The 15,833-nt window shown below is 36.3% G+C and overlaps 1 protein-coding gene across 1 annotated transcript in view; it reads left to right on the top strand.

The window, feature by feature from the left end:
• Positions 1–1,819: 1,819 nt before the first annotated feature.
• Positions 1,820–15,833, top strand: part of THADA (THADA armadillo repeat containing) — a 307,357-nt gene continuing 293,343 nt past the window's right edge. Inside the window, exons 1-10 of the mRNA XM_069494327.1 lie at positions 1,820–1,886; positions 3,704–3,755; positions 4,178–4,273; positions 4,569–4,663; positions 5,351–5,481; positions 9,112–9,260; positions 9,381–9,413; positions 9,664–9,712; positions 12,058–12,245; positions 15,083–15,177. Coding sequence (XP_069350428.1) covers positions 4,198–4,273; positions 4,569–4,663; positions 5,351–5,481; positions 9,112–9,260; positions 9,381–9,413; positions 9,664–9,712; positions 12,058–12,245; positions 15,083–15,177 — 816 coding nt within the window. The 5' untranslated portion in view covers positions 1,820–1,886; positions 3,704–3,755; positions 4,178–4,197. The remainder of the gene's footprint in view (positions 1,887–3,703; positions 3,756–4,177; positions 4,274–4,568; positions 4,664–5,350; positions 5,482–9,111; positions 9,261–9,380; positions 9,414–9,663; positions 9,713–12,057; positions 12,246–15,082; positions 15,178–15,833) is intronic.

Here is a 15,833-nt window from a genome sequence, read left to right on the forward strand (position 1 = left end):
TACTATAGGGAACATTCTTTACGCACTCATCAGTTGACATGCACAAAATAGTTCACAATAGCATTCTTAGAGTAAAAGCTGGAAATAACTCAAATGTCAAGAGGTAGTAGAATGGACACATAAATGCAGCATATTAAACAATGGCAAACTATACAACAGTGAATGAAGAATTACAGCCACTTTTTATGTTGGTGAATCCAAAAGCAATGCTGAAAGAAGCAAATTACTGGAGAGTACATATACAATTCCATAAATAAAGTCTGAAATTGAACAAAACAAGATATTGCTTAGTGATACAGACACGTGGTAAAACTATAAAGAAAAAAAAGGCAAGGTGATATAAAATTCAGAAAAATATTGACTAAAGGTTTAGAGAACTGAAAGGTTTCTCATTTTTTTCCAAATTAATGCTCCTCAAGATAGTATCATGTCTGTTTCCTGATCTTGCCCTCTATCTCAGTTCCTAGAGTAGTGTTTGGCACTCGGTTATTTTATTTATTTTTAAGGGACTGAATGAGCCAGGTGTGACGGCTAGTGCCGGTAATCCCAGCTACCCAAGAGGCCGAGAAGGCAGTGCCAACCAAAATAAATGACTGAGGCAAAAATCTCAATCAATGGAGGTTTTTTAAACCAGGATTTTGAGGACATGCTGGGGGGAAAAACAGGAACTGCAGACAAGCTGTGGCTGTTTTACCAAAGGGGAGGTTGAAACCTTCAGCATTTTAAAGGCATACAGAGAGAAGAATAAAGGTGTGTGTGTGGGGGAGGGGTGGCTTATGAGGTAGTGGTTACATTCTTCTGAGGCCCAAGAAATCTACATTTTACATCAAATAAGGGAGTGAAGGACACATCAATTATGTAGATGTCCCAGGGTAGGTGAAGAATATCTGAGTCTGTCATGTCTCCCATTCTGTTACCTGTAAGATAAACTTGTAATTCATTATTAATGTGGAATCAGATTGTCTTTAGTTTTAGGGGCTAGACATAGGAACACTCTGCACGTCCTTGCTTATGGGAGGTTAGCAAGAAATTTCCTTAATGAATGATCTGTGTGGGGCCAGTTCTTCACAGGTGCCTGAGACTGTGATTTTCCTTTTGGAGGAGGATCCCTTGAAACCAGGAGTACAAGGCCAGCCTGGGCACCACAGTGAGACCCCATTTCTAGGGGAGGGGGCAAAGCACCCAATTGTCTATAATCATTTGTATGAGCTGTGTAAAATATATATATCCTAAATAAGGGGTAACTTTCAAGGCTAGCGCCTGGCAACGCTCTAGCAATAGAGTTCATTAACTATTTCCTGAATAAAAAAACGCACTTTGGCATACGTTAGTTCATTTCGGCACTTTTCATTTTAGTCCAAACTCTTGTCGTGGCTTCGGTTCAATCCCCGTCCCACCCCCTACCTATCTCACAGGCTCTAAAGTCGCTGGGCTTCTCGTTCCCAAAGCTCAGAGGTAGTTTTCTCCTCGTCTCTGCACAGAGTAAACTGAGTAGAAGGGTAGAAGATCTGGATCAGGACAAAGGCACTTCCCAGGTACCCAGTCGTGTGAAGATGATGAGGTTAGCGTTGTCGCAACTCACCCCGCTAGACCCAAAGCCCTAGGTAAGGTACAGCGCTGACTGTAACGTCGCAGGTTAGTCAAATCCGCTGGCTACCGCCCACCTGCGGTGACGTCACGGCCTCGCCGAACTCCTGATTGGAGGCTCTGCATTCGGTCAATTCCCGCGATGATTCTTCCTCCGGTCCCCTGCCTCCGTCGCTGTGCCCTGACCCGGTAGTGGACTGCAGACCTATTTGCGAGCCACAGAGACGCCGTAGAACGCCACCAGCTTCCGGCACTCGTCCAGACGGCTGCGACTCTTCTCAGACGCCCACGGGCACGAGGTTTGGCTCCCAGGCGTTCTGTTTGCCAGACCCGCGGTAGCGCGTGACTCTCCACCGATCGGCTTGGCCAGTTTGCTTGGGCCGCCTGGCGAGTCACACCAATGCCCATCGTTTAGCATCGCCACTTTTCATCCTGTCATTCCTCGGACTCCACGTGATTCAGAAATCGCCCAGAGAAATATTTGGGGGAGTGAGCCAGAGAGGTGTAGGTGGTATAGTGAACCAGCGTTCAAAAGGGAAGCAGTAAGAGGGACGCAGGAGAGTTATTTACTGGGCACCTTCTGGCCACTGAGCCAGGACCTTGCGGTGGACACGGGATTTTCCCAGTCATCAGGGAAAAATCAGTCCAATTCATCAGAACACACGTTTAGGCATTCGTTGAACCTAAGGCGTAATCATGGAGTCTATTTTTGTGTAGCCTTGAGGGTTCCAAGATCAAATTATTCTGCATACTCGCTCACCATTCACCAGAGAATAATCTCCCCAGTTACCTTTCCTCAATCCTCTCTAACTTTGTATTATACCATGGTGTGCCAGAATGAGTATTAACAGGCCGAGAGGTATTGGAAGGCATAAAGCCTTTTAGGCGGCAATAAGCATCAGGAGGTGCAAAGCCCCTGAGATGGTGAGGAGGAGATTGATTTGAGAAGACCAGCAGAGAAAGGCAGGGTTGGATTATTTAGGGCCTTGAAGGCCAAACTCTCAAGTTTGGATTTTATTCTAAGTGTGATTGGAAGCCCATGGAAAGTTTTAGGCAAGAGAATAATTAGATCTGATTAGAGTTTTTAAAAGATTGTTTTGATGACCATGAAGAGAATGGACTCTTTGGAGGCAAGGGTAGAAGTGAGGAGACCAGTTAGGAGGCCAGCTACTTCAAGGAGTCAAAGAGAAAAGTGTTCAGTCCATCTTCTGTGTGGATAGTCCCAATGTTGGGAAATTCTGTTTAAAAGGTAGCTTATTCCATAGTGGGACCATAAACTTCTTCCTTTGTATTGATTGAGCTGGAATCTGCCTCCCTGAAGCTTGCACTGACTTTTACTAATGCTATAGCAAGACAAAAGGAATCTACTTCCATTTTCTCCAAAACATTCCAGCAGCTATTTTAAGGAACTACTCCTGTCCTCTTTTCTCTAGCCCAGATTCCTTTGGGTAACTGAGCTGTTCTCTGAAGGAGGTGCTCTCTAGGATCTTCAGAAATGTAGTTGTTCCTTGGAAACTCTATTAGTTGTTATGGCTCCTTAAAGTGTGGCCACCAGCACTGCACCTAATGCTCTACATGTCACCTGACCTGTTTGGATAACCGAGGAATCATGCACTCCCTTGATCTGGCTGACTTCTAATGTGGCTTTTAGCAGTCATGTTGTGCTGTTGGCTCTCATATTGAGCTGTTTGAAACTACGTTTCACCTCCCTCTGATTCCCCATCCTGTATTTCTGTGTTTTTCCTAATCTACATGCAGCCTTTTACATTTATTTCTATTTCATCTTGGTAAATTTCATGTTACTCATTATTCCAGTTTAATGAGCTGTTTTTAATCCTGATCCTATCATCCAAGGTGTCCTTCTAGCTTTGTGCCTTTTATAAATGCACTGCTGTGTCCTCTAATGTTTGCATAATAAACACTGCTAAGAATGCTAACTGCATCCAAAAAAAGAGCCCTGTGCCATTTTCCTAGTGTCTTGTTTCCAGATTTCATGGGACTGTTTGTAGTGGTGTATAGTCTTTGAGTAAGATTGTTTAGCCCATTATGATCTGATTAATTTGTTAAAGCAAACTCACAAGGATAGTATGCAAAAGTTTACTTTTTATTTTTGCAGAAATCAAGATACAGTGGCACCTCCTGATCCGTTAGTCTATCGAGTCACTGAGGTTAGTTTGGCACAATTTATTTTTGGAAAAATCTATGGTGGTTTCTTTTAGTTTTACTAAAATGAACATTTGCTGTATTTTAAAATACAAAGACTGAGTCATATTAGGTAAAAGTAACTTTAGACAGTAAACTCTTCTTGAGCTTAAAAAGTTTTTCTTTTTCAAAGCAGAAATCCTTAGATAGTGATTCTCAACCTGGGGCAGTTTTGCTTTCCAGGGGACATTTGACAATGTTTGGAGACATTTTTTCATTGTCACAACTTGGAGGAAGGTGCTACTAGCATTTAGTGGGTGATGTACTAAACATCTTACAGTGTACATACCAATGCCCCTCAACAAAGAATTATCTGGCTCAAAATGTTAGTAATGGTGAGGTTGAGAAATTCTGCATTAGCAATGCCTTAAAGTGTTCTTTCTTGCAGTGACTACTATTCTATTTAAAATGGGTGTAAAGAAGAAGAAAGAAACGCAAGTTGCTGCGTTGACCATTTGTCATCAGGACATTGAAACTTTGAGATGTAGGTGATTTCTGATTTCACGTATTTACTATATTTTCTAGTTTGTAAGCCGAGTATTTTAATGTTTGGGACCCCATAGCACATAATGTTCTAACGCTTCCTATTTAATTTTTCCATGTTTCTTATATTTAGTTTTGGATGTAAGATAGTTTTTTTAAAATTCTATCTTCAGACTAAATTCTACCTCTTTTTTTGGTTTATAAACTTAAAAATTTTGTAGAATGCATAACAAATACAAATGCACATATATTGCTAAATCATTGAATAATTTTTTTTGTGTATGTGTTATGTATAGCGTTCGCTGATGTGGAAGGGAAAAATCTAGCTTCTTTGCTATTAAGTTGTGTACAACTCACGGATGGAGTGTCACAAATCCAGTGTATTAAGCAGGTAAGCCTGAATTGATATTCATGGATGCATCTAGAAAATGATCATGCTATTAGGGATTTTAAAAAATAACTGACAATTTGGATCCCAATTATTTAATATCAATTTATTATTGAAGGTGTTTTTCTCCTTTTCTGCTCATTGCATAATATCCTTTTATTCAAAGCATCAATAGAAGCCATCTTCAGGCTTTTACCATAATTATAGCTGTAAATAGGAGATCATTGTGTATATATATTTTTGTGGAGATAAATTTTAAAAGATTTTTTCTATTAATCTAAATCTTCAGAACTTTTTAACAGGTACATTTAAAAGTTAATTTAAAATATAAAGATTATCTTTATTAGTATTTTGATAATAGGATTTACTGTTTAAGTGTGCCTGATACTTTTTTGGAAAGGAATTAAATATATTACAGGTTTTTAAATAGTGCTACCCATGTTTTGTCCCTTAAGCCGCTGATAGGTCTGTGATTCTCAGTGGAGGGGGGTCTAGAGGGTAAAGAAAGTATTGGGGACATGGGTTAAAAAAGTTAATAAATAGTGAAATAGGTGTTTAAATCAGTATCTCTAACAGTGCAGTGTGGAAAACATTTCACGTTATAATCTATACTTAAAAGAGTATTTGTAACCATGTTACTTTGGTAGACTTGCTATTATAAAAAATTACTTTGAATTTTTTTGATTATAGATTGTGCCTTTACTGGTGAAAGTAAATAAAAATGGCCTGTGTGATCCCACTATTCAAAGTTCTTTGGATATTATAGCGGGCATTTATCTTTCTTTGAGTCTAAAGAATCCCTTGAAGAAAGTTTTGGCAAGGTAAGAAAGGAAGGAAAGTTGGGTGTAATTAATGTCACATTTGACGAAAAATAATCACACCGTCCTTGGTTTGATAAAACTGAACTGAAATATATCACTAAAAATGTGACTCATAGGGTGTCTTCTTTATTTTGTTTGTTTGATTGATTGGTTTCAATTCTTTAAAAATGTAAAAAGCCTTCTTAGGTCACAGCCATTAGAGGCTGTGGGGCTTAGTCTGTGGGCTGTAGTTTACTTATTCCTGGCTCAGTCCATTTATGTTTATTGGTTATGTTTAAATCTGTCATCTTGTTATTTTTTCTCTTTTTGTCCTATCTGTTTTTGATTTAAACATGTACTTACACAGATAATACAGGAATATATGCCTGATGTAAAAATTTCAAGCAATATAGAAGTACGCAAAATAAAAAATGAGGCTTCTATTTCACTGTTTCTGGCTTATTACTTAATAAAAGTTGTCACTTAACATTTTGGTATCTATTTAATATCTTTTTAGGCCTTTTCTTTGGGTTCAGCATATGTGTGTTGTATTTTAGTTTTTATTTTTTATGTAAATGGGATTATAGTCTACGTAATGCTCTGTGGCTTGTTCTTTTACTAAAGAATGTCTTAGAGGCCAGTATGTTTAAATCCAGACTCTGAGTATTTTTATATTCTTATAAATTGATGGAAAGAGTATAGAAGAGATTATTTGATTAAACACATGCACACAAATACTAAAATGAATATTAGTAAAAATTTAAAAGCCTACTTGGGAGGCTGAGGCAGGAGGACCACTTGAGCTCAGGACTTTGAGGTTGCAGTGAGCTATGATGATGCCACTGCACTCTAGCCTAGGCAACAGAGTGAGACCCTGTCTCAAAAAAAAAAAAAGCAAAAAAACCCCCCAAAAAATCTTAGAGATATTTGTATGTCAGTACAATCCTTCTTTTGTCTTTTTGTTAAAAAATTGTGCTAAAAACCACATAACATAAAATTTATTGTCTTAACCATTTTTAAGTGCACAGTTCTGTAGTGTTAAATATATTTCATTGCTGCACAGTGGATCTCTAGAACCTTTTCATCTTGCAGAACTGAAACTCTCTACCTGTTAAACAACAGCTCCTTCCTCTAGCCCCTGGCGGCCATCATTCTTCTTTTTGTTTCTATAAATTTGATTACTTTCGATACCTTCTATAAGTGGAATATTTGTATTTGTATTTTTGTGACTGACTTATTTAACTTCACTTAGTGTCCTCAAGGTTCATCCATGTTGTAGCATATGACAGGATTTTCTTCCTTTGTAAGGTTGAATAATATTCCATTGTATGTATATACCATATTTTTTTGTTCATCCATTATCCTTTGATGTACATTTGGGTTGATTCTATCTCTTGGCTATTGTGAATAATGCTGCTATGTACAAATACCTCTTCAAAATCCTGCTTTCAGTTCTTTTGGAAATATACCCAGAGGTGGGATTGCTGGATCATAGGGTAATTCAGTTTTTGGTTTTTTGAGAAACTGCCATACTATTTTCTGTAATGTAACATTTTACATTCCCACAAGCAGTCCTTATTCTTTCTAACAGTTATTATATTCCATTATGTGGATTTACCAAAATTTGTATGTATCATATATATGACATCTGTAGATATATGGTACATATTAAATGACTCATATTACATGGTTTATTTAATCACTCTCCGATTGATATTTATTTTCAGGCTTACTTTATTCCAGCAATACTGCACTGATATTCTTAATTATGTATATAATTGTATATGTGTATTTCTCTGAGATAAATTCCAGGAAGTGGAATTTCTGAATCAAAAGTTATACCTGTTGAAATTTGTGATAGATACTGTTAAATTGTACTCCTGAAAAGCTATACTGTCCCCCTGTAGTCCCAGCATGTTTGGAGGCTGAGGCAGGAGGATCATTTGAGCCCAGGAGTTCAAGACCAGCCTCGGCAACATAATGAGATCCCGTCTTTACGAAAAGTAAAAAAAGTTAGCTGGGGATGGTGTTGTGCACCTGTAGTCCTAGCTACTTGGGAGACTGAGGTAGGAGGATCACTTGAGCCCAGGAGTTTGAGGCTGCAGTGAGCTGTGATTGTGCCATTGCACCTCAGCCTGGGCAACAGTTTGAGACTCGGGAAGAAAAAAAAAGCTACTCCAGTTTACACTTCTACCATCAGTGAATGAGAGTACATGTTTCTTCATATTTTTTCCAACACTGGATAATATCAATCTTTAAATTTTTAAAAATCTGATGGTGAAAATGTTATCTTGTTAGAATTTCTATTTCCCAGATTACTAGTGTGATTAAACATTTTTCAATGTGTGGAGTTTGACCTTTTTTTGGTCATTGCATATCCTTTGTACATCTTCTCGTTAGAATATTTTCTTATAAGAGTTCTATAAAGATTATATGCCAAACATAGTTCTTTGTTACTTTAAACTTTCTTCATGGTGTCTTGTCTATAAAACTTAAAAAAAAAATTTTTGTTATTAACTCAGCTAATATTTGTCTTTGTATAGATTTCTGAGTTTCATACTTTGCTTCTGTATGTATTCTTTAATACAATATTATAAAAAATTTTTTGCTTATCTGATAATACTTTTTTTTTTACTAACTTGTAAATCCATCTGGAATTAAGTTTTGAATGTAGTGTGAGGTAGGGATTCAACTTAATTTTCTTTTCCATATGGGGAGCTACTTATCCCTAAACTGTTGAATAATCCATCTATCCCCACATATTTGGAATGCCACCTTATTGTGTTATATGTGCCTATATAAACATGGGTTCAGTATTAGACTTGAGTCTATTTGTTAATACACCAACACCATACTTCTGTTCACTATAGTTTGATATGTGATATAATATAAAAAGATAAATCACCCCTTTAATGACCCTTCTTTTTCAGAATATTCCTATTTTTGAATTTTTTTCTTCCACGATGGCTTTGAACTGTTCAAATTTAAAAAAAAAAAAGTCTATTGGTTTTGATTTAGACTAATTGAGGTAAAATTGACATATGTTTAATTTATGCATTCAATAACTCTTTATTGACTGCTTACTATGTTTCAAGCACTCTTCTAGGAATTGAAGAGACGATGAATAAATTGGTCTAGAATGGAAGTTCTAGACTGAAGGTTCTGTGGGGAAGATAGAAAATAGACAAAATAAATAAGAAACATATGTAGGGTATTAGATGGCATGAATGCTATGGAGAAAAATAAAGCAGAAAGGGAGGAAAGGGAGGACCAAGGATGGGGTGAGGGTTATAATTTACAATATGGTGGCCATTTCAGATAGCTTTGCTCAAATGTGAGATTGACCTGAAAGAGGCGAAGCGATGATTGTTAGATATACTTGAGGGACGAGTATTCTGGGTGGAGGAAATAGCTCTGGCTGCACTGTTGAAAACAGTCTGGGGAGAGGAGGGAAGTAAGATGGAAGCAGGGAGACCAAATGGGAGATGATAGGCCAGGGAATTCCAGTGATGGTAGTGTGAAGTTGTACTTTTCTGGCTATGTTTTGAAGGTTCAGTTCAATATTCCTACATTTTGTATGATTCTCTTCCCTCCTCACATATCCTGGTGCTACTAGGTTGTCAGATTTTTAATATTTGGTTCTTTTTCTAGCTCACTGAATGGACTACCTGAATTTTTTCTAACCGAGGCCATACACAGTTTTACTTCTCGTCTTCAGAAAGAATTGAATACTACTGATTTATACTCTTATAGGAAAGTAATTGACAATATATCTTCCTGTATGGAGAACTTTAACTTGGGTAAGCTAGTACTTTTCTAGTAGTTTTTCTGGCCAACACTTGTCATTACATCATCGTTTTTAAATGATATTAATTTTAGTCCTGAAACTCTTTACCAATGTTCATTTTCTTCCCCTGTAGGTACAGCAAGTATTAATAATCTGCTTGAAAATGGTAAGTCCTATTATTTTGTTCTGTGAGGTGACTGCTTATATGAGTCATTTTGGAACTGGCTCTTTTTAAGATTTTTGGCAACAGGTAGAATACTACGGATAATTAAGGTGCATCGGGTCCTTCCTTTTAAATTTTTACTTGTGTATTATGATATCATTTTAGGTAGCAGTGATTTAAAATATTTTCTTATGTAGAAGTTAAAACTCACAGTTTTAAATTCTAGTTTGTCATTATATTCTTTTTATTTCAGTGCTTCATTTTCTGCAGAAGAGTTTAGTTGAAATCCTGGAAGAAAACAGGCAAGTACTATATGTTTGCATTCGTGTGCATGTGTGTGTGCACACTTCTAGTTGTGTGTTGTCTTTGTACAAAGAAAATTTTAAAAAAGAGGGATGAATGTCTCTTTTCATCCCTCTCCATTAATATTAGACCTTACTATTTAAATTTATTTTTTAGAGGTTTGATATTTAAATTTAATAAATATCAAAATGTTTTAATATTTAAAACTTATTTAAATATTTAGGTAATATATTAAAAGTTTAATAAATTATTAGGAATATTAGGACGATTTTCCCCACCTCTAAATGTTCCTTTTTCGTAGCATCCTGTTTTTATTTCATGGGTGAAGTATCCTCTTTTATCTGGGGATATTAGTGATAATTCTTCATAGTCTGTTTCTTCTGAGTTGCTTTTTCTTTATTCTTTATTATTTTTTTGTGGCCACAGCCCCCGGAGCAGCCACTTTGGAGGGCCAGGTGGCCCAGAATTCTTACTCTTTTAAACAGACTGTAGTCAGTCTTCCTGTTTTCAGACCTACATTTACTTCCACATCAAGGAGTACCTTGTGCCAGCTGTTTCTGAGCCTTTTGAGGCTACAAATCGGGTTGTTTGGGGGCTTGTTCTCTGGCTTTAGTATTTGCCTTTCTTGATTCTGCTAAGTCAGTTATTACTCATCCATCTGCTTTGCAGCTTCTAAAATATTATTATTGTCTTGCTGCTTGTTTGCTGCCCTTAAGTATTTATCTTTTTGTGTTTTAAATCCCATGGCTGTTGGTTTAGGGAAGTTGTGGGAGGGAGAAGTATTAATAATACCTGTATGCCATCTTTCATTCAGGATGTTCTTTGCCTCACCAGGAGCTCTTCCTCTGTCTCCTTTTAGGCTCTTCTTTCTCTGCTCATTTCATACATGCGTGTTCTATCCTTTTTATTCTATTTGTTCTGACTGCTTTATCTCATTCACTTGCAAGCTGTCAGCCACCACCTATACACTCAGGATTTCCAAATTTATCACTCCAAGTTAGATCTCTTTCCTGAGTGGTAGACTCATGTAGTTAGTTGCCCTCTACACATTTCATCTTGGATGTTTTACAGGTGCCTCAAATTCAGTGTGTCCAAAAGAAAATTCATTGTTTTTTTAATCCTTCCCCATGTCCCCTGATAACCTCTATTCTACTTTCTATCTCTTTGAATTTGCCAAGTCTAGGTACTTTATATGAATGGAATCATACAATATTTGTCCTTTTGTGTCAGATTTATTTCTCTTATGTTTTCAAGGTTCTTCCATATATCAGAATTTCATTTTTGTATGGCTAAAGAATATTCTATCATATGTATATACCACATTTTATTTATTTGTTCATCTGTTGGTGGACATTTGGGCTGTTTCTACCTTTTGGCTATTGTGAATAATGTTACTATAAACATTGGTGTACAAGTATTAATATATGTTTAAGTCTCCACTTTCATTTGTTTTGGCTGTACACCCTAGGAGTGGAATTGCTGGATCATCTGGTAATTCTATGTTTAACTTTTTGAGAAACTGCCAAACTGTTTTTCCTGACTTATGCTTTAATAGGGTCATTCTGTGTTTTGCTGTGTGTAGAATACACTGAGAGAGGCAAGGATAGAAACAGGAAGACCAGTTAGGAGGCTATTGCAGTAATCCAAGGGAGAGATGAGAGTGGTTCAGGTGAAGATGGTAGCAGATTCTAGATACATATTGAAGGTAGAACCAAGAGGATTTTCTTACAGATTGGATGAAGAGGAGAGGAGGCAAGGATGATTACAATATTTTAGGTTTGGAGTTGAAGATAAGTTCACATATTTAGTTATAATTTAAAATGTATGAGGTAGAAGAGATTAGTATCAAGGGAGAGAATTAAATGGAGAAAATAAGAAGACTAAAGACTGATTCCTGGGGAGCGGTGCCACAGAGAGATCAGGGAGAAGAGCATGAACTAGTCAAGGTGTCTGGGAAGGAGCATTGGTGAAGTAGGAAGAAAATCTAGGAGAGCCTGGCATCTCGGAAACCAGGTAAAGAAAGTTTATCAAGGTTGAAGGAGTGTTCAAGTTTGTAAGTTCTGTCATTCATTCTTGATTTCTGATCTATGGCCCAAAAATGAGAAGCAAAGTTAGTCATTAGCTGAGAAAGAGGGACATGTTGAGGTAAGTTAAGAGTGTTGGAAGTTTGCAATAAATGTTTACCTAGTTGGAATGTTTATGAGAATGGAAGAAAGAATCATAAATACTATAATCTAAAATTGATTTTGGCCCTTTGAGCAATGTGCTTAATCTTCACACATTGAGGTAGAAATGTTGACACTTTCAACTGAATTTCCTTTGTAATAATGTCTTTTCTTTGTAGAAAATTTGCTGGAAATCATATTGTTCAAACACGGTTGATGAATGACTTGTTGGTAGGCATAAGAGTTTCAATGGTGTTAGTACAGAAAGTACAAGGTTTCCAGGGAAATCTTTGGAAGGCTTCCAGTTCTCCCATATGGCAAACTATGTGTGGATTGCTGAATATTTTCACCAAGTTTTTAAGTGACGGTAAGTGTAACAACATACAAATGATGGTTATAATTGAGTGTCAATTAGCTTTTCCTAATTAAGGTGTAAAATACAGTAAGTAACTGAGATGTGGAATATCTCTTCTCTCAGCCTCTCAAAGTAAGGGAAGGCCCTGGATTACATGGTTTTAATGCTTTTTGCTTTCAAATGTACCAATTCAGCAAGGGATAATGTTGAAAAATGTTTCTAAGTTTGTGTGTGTGTTGTGTGTGAAGAAGAAAACCTAACAGTCTTAGTGTTGAAAAGCCACAGACTTCCAATAGCAAAAGAGAATTCTTTAGGAGAAATTTCCAGATTTAGAAGGAAGATCTGGAAAGGTTAGTGTAGCCCATAGATTTCTCCTTAGCAGCAGGTGTTATCTTTAAATAATGACAGTAGTTGCTGATTGTGGCCCTGGTCAGTATTCCTCCTTATATTTTATAAGTTGCTGCTGGATGAACCGTACCACTAGGAATCCGAATAGTAGATGAGAGGAAATATCTCTCTATAAAAGTATTTTAACTAATAAAATGAAATGATAGAATATCAATGTTTTGTAACCCCCAATGAATTGATACAGTTACTAAACACCAACAATTGCTAACAGTACAGAAACAGAAAACCAGACAACATGTACCTCTTAGAGTCTTGCTGTTACTACTTACGGTCTTTTCAAAGAAATCAAACTTGAGACTAATCTTGTCCCTAGATTAGCTGCTAATTTGCAGAAATTACAGAGGACAGAGGAATATCTTGAACTGCATCAGGAGTAAGCACACGTAACATCCGAACGTAGGAAACTCTACAGGTCAAATATCCAGAGTTCTTCAACAGAGAAATTGTAATGAAAAGAAAGGAATGAGGGGTTACCTATAAATTAAAAGATAATTAAAAGCCATTACATTTTAAAAAATGATCAAGACAATTATAGTGTCTAGGATGCACATTTGATTGATAAAACTGTTAAAGAAATATAAGGAAGTCATTACTATGAAAGTCAGGATAGTGCTTACTCAGTGAGAGGGGGGGATTGTGATTGAGATGAGGCAATTGGATGAGCCCTCTGGGCAGGGTGGCTGAGTTTTATTTCTTACCTTAGATGGTGGGTGCCAGAATGATTGTCTTCTCAGAGTTTATTAAGCTATACATTTGTTTTGGGTTGTTTTTTATATCTGTGTTTTTATATTGCAATAATAAGATTAACAAAAAAAAAATGCTACCTAACACATATCTACATAAAAAGTTAAATTATCCTTTCTCCTTTCATCTCCCATTCCATATGGTAATATATGTATGAATTTAACTTAATTAAAAAATATTAATGGGATCTGTTCAGAGCTCTTATTTATAAAAACAGTAACTGACTCTGGTTTTGCCAGGCTGATTTGCTAGGGAAAAAATAACATCTCATTGTTTATATGTTTTTAACCCTGGTGACTAGTGAAGGTCATAGCTATATTATTGTCCAGTTAGTATTTCCATTTTTCTTTTTGCCTGGGATCTCAGGTATTAAAAGGAAAGGAAAGTAGTTAAAGTTACTTTTATTAAGATGTACTTTACAGACAACTTTTCAGAGGTTATTTGCTTTTTAAAAGAAGATTTTGTTAATCTAAAAAAAAGACTCTCTAACTGGTGAAATACAGAGAATACATAATTTTACTATGAGGCAGCTTCTTTTCTGAAAAGGTAATGGCACCTAATCAGTGCTGTTCTTTTCCAGGATTTTTTAAAAGCTTTATTATCAGTAAAGTGTTTAGCTGGGTATAACAGAAAACCAAACTTCAGGGTTTTAAGCAAATGTGCCTCCCCTTCTTTCCCATATAACAAGAAGTTCAGAAGCAGGTGATCCAGAACTGTTATAGGCAGTATAGGACCAAAATATTTTCTGTCTTTCCAGTCTGCCATCTTCAGCATGTTGGCTTTCCACCCATGTGTTTATTGCCTCATGTTTGCCAGATGACTGCTATAGCTGCAGACATCATATCTTTGGAAGAGGGAAGGCCAGTTGTGTTTTTACCTTTAATCAGGATGCGAAAAGATACCCAAGGGATTTCTGCTTATATTCCATTGTCCTGAACCCTCTCACGTGGCTACCTTTAATAGCAAAGAAGACTGAAGAAGCAAGTATCCTGCCTTTGGCTGGGCATGTGGCTGCCGCAATATCACAGTTTTGTTATCAGGGATGAAGGGCAGAATGGATATTTAGTAGATAATTTATAGTGTCTGTCATACTTCTTACTGCTGGTTGAAAAATTCACCCTGTTATCAGAGGCCAATAGAAATAAAACGAAAAGCAGATATTGAATTGAAATTGGGTGCTTTGGGTACAGTGCCAGTGATAGCAAAGTTTGTAATTAGCACTGATGTAGGTTCTTTACTCAGCTGTGAAATCTCTTTACAAAAAAGTATATGTATTAATATATAGGGTTTGGGATATGGAGGCGTTGGTATAGGGGAAGGGACAGGTGCTGCTGCTGCTAGATGTGCTGGGAAACTAGATGGAGAGGAAGAGAGAGTGGATGTTAAAGGAGAGAGAAAAGAATCATGTTTATTGAGTTTCTAGGTACTGGGCTTCAAAGCCTTTATGTTCATTATTCATTTCAACCTTACAACTACTGTGTCAGATAGGAGTTATCCATTTTGCAGAAGAAAAAACGGAGTCCCATTTTTGCAGAAGAAAAAGCGGGATGTTAACTAACTTGTCTAAACCTACTCACCTAGGAAGTGGTCAAGCTAGAAATTGTACCCAGGACTGCCTGACCGGTGAGCATCTGCTTTTTCTACTGTACTAGAATCTTCATTGTTTAATACAGTCTTTCTGCTTTTTTGCCAAATAGATGATCTGTTACAGACTATTCATAGTACATCTGGATTAGCTATTATTCTTTTTATTAAGACTATGTTTCACCCATCTGAAAAGATTCCTGATTTGGTAAGTACATCTCCTTTTTAGAATTGTATTTTATCGAGAGTTAGACATATGTTTTAAAAATATTTCAAAAAATGTGTTATGTATTTTTTTGCATACCCTGTATCTTTCTGATAATCGTTTTCTCTTATAATAAGAGGCAATTCCAAAAATTCAGATAAAACTTAAAAAAAAAAAAACCAGTCACCTGTAAGTCCATCTCACAAAGATAATCACTATGAACATTTTTGGTGTATGACCTTCTAGTTTTTTCTAGTGCTGTTTGTTCAGTTCCATCTTTTATTAGAATCTTAAAAGATATTTGTAATATTAACATTATGTAGAAATTCATATATAGACACATACACAATAATTTTCTGATAAATATTTATTAAGACTAACCCAAATCATGTACTTCAGACAGGGAGCATAGCATTCTAGAGTCAATTGTTCAGTGAATTCATCCATATGGAAAGTATAATTTGATAATTTAGGCCACAATCCTTGTATTTATGACTATTAGGGCTTTTTTTACCTTGTTGTATTATCTGGAAACTTATTTAATCTTTTTACCTGACCTTATGCAAAATATATGTGCGCTATTTTATGAGATCACACGAAGTAATTATCATTGGATAAAATTGAAAATGTTTCTTAAATTTCCTTGAAAAAGCATCAGT

The sequence above is a fragment of the Eulemur rufifrons genome, chromosome 19 (genome assembly GCF_041146395.1).
Source record: "Eulemur rufifrons isolate Redbay chromosome 19, OSU_ERuf_1, whole genome shotgun sequence".
NCBI classification, from domain to species: Eukaryota; Metazoa; Chordata; class Mammalia; order Primates; family Lemuridae; genus Eulemur; species Eulemur rufifrons.